Source organism: Bison bison, unplaced genomic scaffold, assembly GCF_000754665.1.
Source record: "Bison bison bison isolate TAMUID 2011002044 unplaced genomic scaffold, Bison_UMD1.0 scf7180017864471, whole genome shotgun sequence".
In the NCBI taxonomy this organism is placed as follows: Eukaryota; Metazoa; Chordata; class Mammalia; order Artiodactyla; family Bovidae; genus Bison; species Bison bison.
Genome location: NW_011495032.1, coordinates 5718370 through 5729266, shown reverse-complemented (window position 1 = coordinate 5729266; position 10897 = coordinate 5718370). Strand labels below are relative to the sequence as shown.

The 10897-nt window shown below is 39.6% G+C and overlaps 1 protein-coding gene across 5 annotated transcripts in view; it reads right to left on the bottom strand.

The window, feature by feature from the left end:
* The window catches only part of PTPN4 (protein tyrosine phosphatase, non-receptor type 4 (megakaryocyte)), a 212308-nt gene that overhangs the window by 116801 nt on the left and 84610 nt on the right, over positions 1 to 10897 (bottom strand). For 4 of the 5 annotated variants that reach the window (XM_010860800.1, XM_010860797.1, XM_010860801.1 and 1 more), the window contains exon 3: positions 379 to 486. In XM_010860800.1, coding sequence (XP_010859102.1) covers positions 379 to 486 — 108 coding nt within the window. Of the gene's footprint in view, positions 1 to 378; positions 487 to 10897 lie in introns of those variants that run through there. The other variant, XM_010860802.1, reaches the window with a different exon arrangement.

The window sequence follows — 10897 nt, the reverse complement described above, 5'->3', positions numbered from 1 at the left end:
GATTTATGAAAGACTCAAGATACATCAATATTTTAAAAGTATTTACTTCAAAATTTTAATGTTAACATTATAACTTTTATGCCCAATATTTCTCTCAAAAAAGTATGAATTAGGTTTGCCATTCAGTTGTCTAAGACATATAGAGAGAGAAACAGGCATTTGATTAGTAGAATGACTTATGATCATGAAAGCCAAGGAAATAACCTAACAGATTAAAACATAAGAAACTGAAGTTTGAGGCTAACAAATTACCTCTAATCATTCAAATTAAAATTTTTTAAAAAACTCACAAAATCAGTGAACAATGTAAATCAGAAAGGACCTAGTATAAAGACAGAAAAACTGCAATGACAATGAAAGACAACAGCTTAAACTTACTGGGTTATCTGTGGAATCATCAGTCAACTGCAAACCAAAATAGTCACGCTCAGTCAAATCAAGATGCTTGAAGACTATATCCAACAGAACTTGCCCCTGATCATGTTTCTGGAAGAAAAACAAAAAGGAAATCAAACTCACAGGCTATATACTTACAGATTGTTAAAACTCTTGGACTCTTCTCTCATAGTAAGTCTGCAACTATTTTCATGTCAATGACTTGGTTGAGCATAAGAACTCCACACATCATACAGTAATTTAAAAAGTCTGACTCGGGGCAAATTGGTTCAAAGAGTATATAATTAAAATGAAGATAGAAGATATTAGGAGAACTTTGCAAATGTCTTCTGCTTTCAGGTTATTCAGTTCAGTTGCTCAGTTGTGTCCGACTCTTTGCAACCCCATGGACTGCAGCATGCCAGGCTTCCCTGTCCATCACCAACTACTGTAGCATACTCAAACTCACGTCAATCGTGTCAGTGATGCCATCCAACGATCTCATCCTCTGTCGTCCCCTTCTCCTCCTGCCTTCAATCTTTCCCAGGATCAAGTTCTTTTCAAATGAGTCAGCTATTCACATCAGGTGGCCAAACTATTAGAGTTTCAGCTTCAACATCACTCCTTCCAATAAACACCCAGGACTGATTTCCTTTAAGATTGACTGGTTGGATCTCCTTGCAGTCCAAGGGACTCTCAAGAGTCTTCTCCAACACCACAGTTCAAAGCACAATTCTTCAATGCTCAGCTTTCTTTATAGGCCAGCTCTCATATCCATACATGACTACTGGAAAAACTATAACTTTGACTAGACGGACCTTTGTTGGCAAAGTAATGTCTCTGCTTTTTAATATGCTATCTAGGTTGGTCACGGCTTTTCTTTCAAGGAGCAAGCGTCTTTTAATTTCATGTCTGCAGTTACCATCTGCAGTGATTTCGGAGCCGAAGAAAATAAAGTCTCTCATGGTTTCCATCATTTCCCCATCTATTTGCCATGAAGTGATGGGATTGGATGCCATGATCTTAGTTTTCTGAATGTTGAGTTTTAAGCCAACTTTTTCACTCTCCTCTTTCACCTTCATCAAGAGGCTCTTTAGTTCTTCGCTTCCTGCCGTAAGGGTGGTATCATCTGCATATCTGAGGTTATTGACATTTCTCCCAGCAATCTTGATTCCAGCTTGTGCTTCATCCAGCCCAGCATTTTGCATGATGTACTCTGCATGGAAGTTAAATAAGCGGGGTGACAATATGCAGCCTTGACGTACTCCTTTCCCGATGTGGAACCAATCTGTCGTTCCATGTCCGGTTCTAACTGCTGCTTCTTGACCTGTTGCTACATTAACTCCTGTATTTAATCCATGTCTTATTGTCCTAGTCTTACCTTTAAATTATGACAGGAAAGTAACATATTTGACTAAATACAATTTAAAATTTGCATGTGTAGAATAAATAATGTCACAAAAAGGGAAATAAAAACAGAGAAACTGATTTGTAGCAAACTGATACTATTCTAATTATACAAGTACACAGGAAACTTTAGAAAAATATCTCATTTTAACCTCACACCAATTTTATCATGTAGGCATTACTACTGTTGTAGTAATGTAATAGTTAATTCCAACTTTCCAAAGTCCCATAGCTACTAAGCTGTGGAACAAACAGAATGATAACTCTCTAAAGAAAAGTGTAACTAATCAATAAAACATGGAGAAACTACTAACACGTTCAGCAATAAAAGAATCAAAGTGGAAAAGCATAATGACACATTATGAGCAAAGCGAAAAGTGAAAGTCACTCAGTCGTGTCCGACTCTTTGTAACCCATGGACTATACAGTCCATGGAATTCTCCAGGCCAGAATATTGGAGTGGGTAGCCCTTTCCATTCTCCAGGGGATTTTCCCAAACCAGGGATCAAGCCCAGGTTTCCCACAATCAACCAAAAAGTAAAATACAAGGAGCAAGGTAAAAGTCACTTGATGCTGTTAACCTTGTAGACAGGTATATCTGTCTGGAAAGCACTTTGGAAACATTAGCAAAAGCAACAGCAGACGAGAAGGGTCATCAAGCACCAAGTTTCTCTTCATCTCTCTAATCTGCATTCCTGATGTTGCATTTATAGGCTGTAAGTAAGATGGTCAGAGCAATTTTAAAATTAAAACCCACAGGTAACAATGTTCAAAAGGAGAATCTTCCTTGTAAAGAGCTTCCCTTCCTGTTTCAGGGCCTCATATAGTTTCATCAATGGTAGGAAGCATGTGCTTCAAACAGTGCTTCACAATGAAGGACCCAACTGAATAACCTGTATACATTTTCTACATTAATGCAACTCAGCTCCTTGACCCCTCTACCATTCTCATAAAACTGGCCCAGGATGGCGAGGGGAGCAGACAGTTCAGTTCAGTCATTCAGTCATGTTCAACGCTTTGTGACGCCAAGGACTACAGCATGCCAGTTCATCACCAACTCCTGGAGCTTGCTCAAACTCATGTCCATCAAGTCGGTGATGCCATCCAACCATCTCATCCTCTGTCATCCCCTTCTCCTCCTGCCTTCAATCTTTCCCAAGATCAGGGGCTTTTCAAATAAGTCAGTTCTTCCTATCAGGTCCCCAAAGTATTAGAGCTTCAGCATTAGTCCTTCCAATGAATATTCAGGACTGATTTCCTTTAAGATGGACTGGTTGGATCTCTTTGCAATCCAAGGGATACTCAAGAGTCTTCTCCAACTTCACAGTTCAAAAGCATCAATTCTTCAGCGCTCAGCTTTCTTTATGGTCCAACTCTCACATCCATACATGACTTCCAGAAAAGCCATACCTTTTTAGATGAACCTTTGTCACCAGAATAATGTCTCTGTTTTTTAATATGATGTCTAAGTTGGTCATAGTTTTTCTTCCAAGGAGCAAGAGTCTTTTAATTTCATGTCTGCAGCCACCATCTGCAGTGATTTTAGAGCCCAAGAAAATAAAGTCTCTCACAGTTTCCATTGTTTCCCCATCTATTTGTCATGAAATGATGGGACCAGATGCCATGATCTTTGTTTTTTGAATGTTGAGTTTTAAGCCAGCATTTTCACTCTCCTCTTTCACTTGAATCAAGAGGCTCTTTAGTTCCTCTTTGCTGTCTGCCATAAGGGTGGTATCATCTGCATATTTGAGGTTACTGATATTTCTCCCTGCAATCTTGATTCCAGTTTGTGCTTCATCCAGTCCAGCATTTCACAAGATGTACTCTGCATGTAAGTTAAATAAGCAGGATGACAATATACAGCCTTGACTTACTCCTTTCCCAATTTGGAAGCAGTTCATTGTTCCATGTCCGGTTCTGTTACTTCTTGACCTGCATACAGATTTCTCAGAAGGCAGGTAACGTGGTCAGGTATTCCCATCTCTTAAAGAATTTTCCAGTTTGTTGTGATCCACACACTCAAAGGTTTTAGTGTAGTCAATGAAGGAGATGTTTTTCTGGCATTCTCCTGCTTTTTCAATGATCCAACGGATGCTGACAACCTGATCTCTGGTTCCTCTGCCTTTTCTAAATCCAGCTTGAAAATGCAGAAGTTCCCAGTTCACATACTATTAAAGCCTGGCTTGGAGAATTTTGAGCATTACTTTGCTAGCATGTGAGATGAGTGCATTTGTGCAGTAGTTTGAACATTCTTTGGCTTTGCCTTTCTTTGGGATTGGAATGAAAACTGACCTTTTCCAGTTCTATAGTCACTGCTAGGTTTTCCAAATTTGCTCGCAAATTGAGTGCAACACTTACACAAAATCATCTTTTAGGATTTGAAATAGCTCAACTGGAATTCCATCACCTCCACTAGCTTTGTTCATAGTGATGCTTTCAAAGGCCCACTTGACTTCACATTCCAGGATGTCTGGCTCTAGGTGAGTGATCGCACCATCGTGATTATCTGGGTCATGAAGATCTTTTTTGTATAATTCTTCTGTGTATTCTTGCCATCTCTTAATATCTTCTACTTCTGTTAGGTCCATACCGTTTCTGTCCTTTATTGTGCTCATCTTTGCATGAAATGTTTCCTTGGTATCTCTAATTTTCTTGAACAGATCTCTAGTGTTTCCCATTCTATTTTCCTTTACTTTTCTGCATTGATCAATTAGGAAGGCTTTCTAATTTCTCCTTGCTATTCTTCAAAACTCTGCATTTAGATAGATATATCTTTCCTATTCTCCTTTGCCTTTCAGTTCTCTTCTTTTCTCAGCTATTTGTAAGGCCTCCTCAGACAACCATTTGGCTTTTTTGCATTTCTTCTTCTTGGGGATGGTTTTGATCATGCCTCCTGTACAATGTCATGAACCTCCGTCCATAGTTCTTCAGTCTGTCTATCAGATCTAATACCTTGAATCTATTGGTCACTTCCACTGTATAATCACAAGGGATTTGATTTAGGTCATACCTGAATGGCCTACTGGTTTTCCCTATTTTCTTCAATTCTGAATTTTGCAGTAAGGAGTTCATGATCTGAGCCACAATCAGTTCCTTGTCTTGTTTTTGCTGACTGTATAGTGCTTCACCATCTTTGCTGCAAAGAATATAATCAATCTGATTTCAGTATTGACCATCTGGTGATGTCCATGTGTAGAGTCAGCTCTTGTGTTGTTAGAAGAGGGCGCTTGCTATGACCAATGCATTCTCTTGGCAAAACTCTATTAGCCTTTCCCCTGCTTCATTTTGTACTCCAAAGCCAAATTTGCCTGTTACTCCAGGTATCTTTTGACTTCCTACTTTTGCATTCTAGCCCTCTATGATGAAGAAGACATTTTTTTTGGTGTTCTAGAAGGTCTTGTAGGTCTTCATAGAACCGTTCAACTTGCACTTCTTCAACATTAGTGGTTGGGGTACAGACCTGGATTACTGTGACACTGAATGGTTTGCCTTGGAAACAAGGAGAGATCATTCTGTCATTTTGAGACTGCACCCAAGTACTGCATTTTGGACTCTCTCATTTATTATGAGGGCTACTCCATTTCTTCTAAGGGATTATGGCCCACAGGAGTAGATATAACGGTCATCTGAATTAAATTCACCCATTCCAGTCCATTTTAGCCCACTGATTCCTAAAATGTCAATGTTCACTCTTTCAATCTCCTGTTTGACCACTTCTAATTTACCTTGATTCATGGACCTAGCATTCCAGGTTCCTATACAATATTGTTCTTTACAGCATCAGACTTTACTTACATCACCAACTATATCCACAACTGGGTATTGGTTTTGCTTTGGCTCAGCCTCTTTATTCTTTCTGGAGCTATTTCTCTACTCTTCTCCAGTAGCATATTCCGCACCTGGGGAGTTCATGTTTCAGTGTCATATCTTTTTGCCTTTTCATACTCTTCATGAGATTCTTAAGTCAAGAATATCAAAGTGGTTTGCCATTCCCTTCTCCAGTAGACCATGTTTTGTCAGAACTCTTCACCATGACCCATCTGTCTCAGGTGACCCTACATGCCATGGCTCGTAGTTTCATTGAGTTAGATCCAAGTAAACAGTTTGGTTAGTTTTCTGTCATTGTGGTTAGTCTTTAAGACTAATTGAACATTACTGTTTTTAAAAAGCTAATAAGGTGAGTCTAATGCGCTTGTCTAGAAAAAAGAGTAGATGCATTTTTCCCGGCCACCTGAGTGAAATCAACAAACAACAACAACAAAACATAAAATTTTTTTTTAACTCTGAAAGAAAAGAAGTAGCAAGCAGCAGGGCCAGGGAACTCCTAGTGTTTTCTTTCTGTTTCTTTTTACTGAAATAACATTCACACAATGCAAAAGTAACCATTTATGAGTATGCACTTTTGGGAATTCCCTGATGGTTCTGTTATTTAAAATCTGCCTGATAAGGCAGGGGATACTGGAGGGACTGATGTTGAAGCTGAAACTCCAATACTTTGGCCACCTGATATGAAGAGCTGACTCATTTGAAAAGACCCTGATGCTGGGAAAGATTGAGGGCAGGAGGAGAAGGGGATGAAAGAAGATGAGATGGTAGGGTGGCATCACCGACTCGATAGATGTGGGTTTGGGTGAACTCCAGGAGTTGGTGATGGACAGGGAAGCCTGGCATGCTTTGGTTCATAGGGTCACAAAGAGTCAGACACGACTGAGCAACTGAACTGAACTGAACTGAACAGGTTCAATTTCTGGTCCGCAAAGCTTCCAAATACCATGGGACAACTAAGCCTACCCATGATAACTACTGAGCCCACAGGCTCTAGAACCTGGGCTGTGCAATTAGAAAAGCAACCGCAATAACAAGCCTGTGCACCTCAATGAAGAGTAGCCTCTGCTCACCACAACTAGAGAAAGCCTGCATGCAGCAACAAAGACCCAGCACAGCCAAAAATAAACAAACAAGTAAATAGCTCAGTTCAGTTCAGTTCAGTTGCTCAGTTGTGTCCGACTCTTTGCGACCCCATGAATCGCAGCACACCAGGCCTCCCTGTCCATCACCAACTCCCGGAGTTCACTCAAACTCACGTCCATCAAGTCGGTGATGCCATCCAGCCATCTCATCCTCTGTCGTCCCCTTTTCCTCCTGCCCCCAATCCCTCCCAGCATCAGAGTCTTTTCCAATGAGTCAACTCTTCGCATGAGGTGGCCAAAGTACAGGAGTTTCAGCTTCAGCATCATTCCTTCCAAAGAACACCCAGGGCTGGTCTCCTTTAGAATGGACTGGTTGGATCTCCTTGCAGTCCAAGGGACTCTCAAGCGTCTTCTCCAACACCACAGTTCAAAAGCATTAATTCTTCGGCGCTCAGCTTTCTTCACAGTCCAATTCTCGCATCCATACACGACCACTAGAAAAACTATAGCCTTGACTAAACGGACCTTTGTTAGCAAAGTAATGTCTCTGCTTTTGAATATGCTATCTAGGTTGGTCATAACTTTTCTTCCAAGGAGTAAGCGTCTTTTAATTTCATGGCTGCAGTCAAGATCTGCAGTGATTCTGGAGCCCAAAAAGATAATGTCTGACACTGTTTCCACTGCTTCCCCATCTATTTCCCATGAAGTGATGGGACCGGATGCCATGATCTTCATTTTCTGAATGTTGAGCTTTAAGCCAACTTTTTCACTCTCCTCTTTCACTTTCATCAAGAGGCTTTTTAGTTAAATTACAAATAAATAAAAGTGTGCAATTTGTTGCATTACTATATTCACAGTATTGTACAACCACCATTTCTACCTAGTACCAAAACATTTTCATCAACACCGAAAGAATACCATATCCATTAAAGAGTATCTCTTATCCTAGCCCTGGCAACCACTCATCTGCTTTCTGTCTCTATGGATTTATTTATTGTGAATATTTCATATAAATGGAACTGAACAATATGTGACCTTTTTTATCTGGTTCCTTTCACTCAGCACTAATGTTTTCAAGGTTCCATGCTGTACTACATAATCACATTTAAATCCTTCTTATGGTTAAATAATATCCCATTATATGGATACATAACAGTTTGTTTATCAGTCAGTGGACATTTGGGTTGTTTCCACCTTCTGTGTACTGGCATTATGTACAAGTGGTAGATTTTATTTTTCTGGGCTCCAAAATCACTGCAATGGTGTCTGCAGCCATGAAATTAAAAGACACATGCTCCTTGGAAGAGAAGTTATTACCAACCTAGACAGCATATTCAAAAGCAGAGACATTCCTTTGCCAACAAAGGTCTATCTAGTCAAGACTATGGTTTTTCCAGTAGTCATGTATGGATGTGAGAGTTGGACTATAAAGAAAGCTGAGTGCTGAAGAATTGATGCTTTTGAACTGTGGTGTTGGAGAAGACTCTTGAGAGTCCCCCTGGACTGCAAGGAGACCCAATAAGTCCATCCTAAAGGAAATCAGTCCTGAATATTTATTGGAAGGACTGATGCTGAAGCTGAAACTCCAATACTTTGGCCACCTGATGCAAAGAGCTGACCCACTAGAAAAAACACCCTGATGCTGGGGAAGATTGAAGGCGGGAGAAGGGGATGACAGAGGATGAAATGGTTGGATGGCATCACCAACTCAATGGACATGAGTTTGAGTAAACTCTAGGAGTTGGTGATGGACAGGGAAGCCTGGCGTGTTGCAGTCCATGGGGTCACAAAGTGTCGGACACGACTGAGCGACTGAACTGAATGATAAGTATCTGAGTGTCTACTTCCAACCCTTTTAGGTTCACAGGCAGAAATGGAATCAATGGGTCATATGGAAATTGTTTGTCTTTTTCAGGAACCACCAAACACTTTTCCACAGCAGCCGAACCATTTTACATTCCTACCAGCAATGCCTGAGGGCTCCAATTGCTCCTCAGCCTTGCCAATGTTTTTTCTATTCTTTTGATTATAGCCATCCTACTGGGTATGAAGTGGTACTTCACTGTGGTTTTGATATGATTTGTATTTTTATAGTAACTAATAATGTTGAGCATTTTTTTTCATGTGCTTGTTGGACATTTGTATATCTTTGGAGAAAGGTCTAATCAAATCCTTAGCCCATTTTCAAAACTGGATTGATAATCTTTCTGTTGTTAAGTTCTTTTTATATTGTAGATGCTAGACCCTTATCAGATACATAATTTGTGAATATTTTATTCCTTCCCATAGGTGTTTTTCCACTTTCTTGATCATATACTTGTATACACAGAAGTTTTAAACTTTTGTGAAACCAAATTTATTCATTTTTTTATGCTTGTGCTTTCAGTGTCGTGTCATATCTAAGTACTTATTGCTAAACCCAACATCATAAACAATTATCTATATATGTTCTTCTTAAAGTTTTAAATCTTACATGTAGTTCCTTTAGCCTTTTTGAGTTTATTTTTGTTTATGGTAGGCATATACCTAGGAATGAAATTTCATTTTTTGCATGTGGATATCCAACTGTCCAAGCATCATTTGTTGAAGAAACTATTCTTTCCTCACTGAATACTCCTGATAACTTTGTTGAAAATCTGCTGACCACAGATATATGAGTTTATTTCTAGACTCTCAAGTTTTCTTTTTACCTCCCACATACCAAAGACTTGGTACTAGAGACTCTTATAACCCAGAAACACCACCAATAGGAAAGAGGCCATGTAAACCTGTTTTCTCCAGCAAATGACCAAGAAAAGGATACCTAAAGCAAGACAGAAACCTTACTGCTAACTCTGACTCAAATCCTGCCAAACCCAATGGAAAAACACAGCAAACACAGCGCCTGTCTCCAACAGCACCATGGAAATCAAGTAAGGAGCCTGGAGTTCTATCTGCCTACTGGTACTGCCGCATCAAGTGGGAAGCCTGGTCTTCTACTCTTTCCCAATCAATAGCAAGCTGCAATACATAGTCTCTCCCCAGCCATGGTATCAGCCGAAGCTGAGGACACAGGCTAAACCTCTGACTAGTGGTAATAGGCAGTGCTCAGATTCCCCCATCGGGGTGGTGACAGCAGGAGCTGAGAGGGAAGCCTAGACTTCTACTCCCACCTCCACCCAGCTGCAGTAGGTAGCATCTGCCAAACAAAAACAAACAGGACGATCTGGGAGGGGAGGTTGCTAGAAAAAGAGAAAGTTAAATCCTGAAATAAAAATTCAAATAATGAACCATATGTAAAACTGACCAAAATTAAAACAGCAAAGGTTTAAAACTCACAGTGTGGAATACATGTATAATTTTGAGTAACATCTCTAGATAAAACACACACACACACACACACACACACACACACACACACAAACTACACCGAAACAGTATTGCAAAGGATCTGGAAACTAGATTGTCATTAGAAACATAACTCAAAAGAGCAGGCCAGGACCTGTTTACTACGGGGTTGACTCTCTGCTACAAAGAAGATTAAATATAATCCGCAATCTCATAATATATTGCCCCAAATGTCCAGGAAAATTTACTAACTAAACTCAGTAATCATAACCAGGAAAATGGCAACTAGAATAAGGAAAAAAATCAACAGATGCCAACACTGACATGACTCAGATGTTGGAATTATCTAACAAGTGTTTTGAAGCAGCTATCATAAAAATGTTGCAATGAGCCATTACAATGTTGTTTAAAAAATAGAACATTTCCGCAAAGAAACATAAGGTATAAAAGAACCATACGGAAATTATATAACTAAAGAATACAGTAATGAAATGAAAACTGACTGTGCTCAATAGAAGTGCTCAATAGAAGAATGAAGCTGAGAAAGAAAATAATCAATGAATTTCAAGACAAATCGATTAAAAATTACTCAATCTAAACAACACAGAGAAGATAGATTACAAAAAAAAAAAAAAACACATCCTTAGAGACCTATGGGACAAGAAAAGATATAACAGTCATGGCACTAGAGTACTTAGAAGAGAAAGAGCTTCAGGATGATAAAATATTTGAGAAGAAATTCACTAAAATTTTCACAAATTTGGCAAAAAGTAAAAACACAGAACTAAGAATCCAAGTGAGGGTTTCCCTGGTGGTTCACTGGTAAAGAATCCACCTGCCAGTGAAGGAGACACAGGTTCAGTCCCTGATCCAGGAAG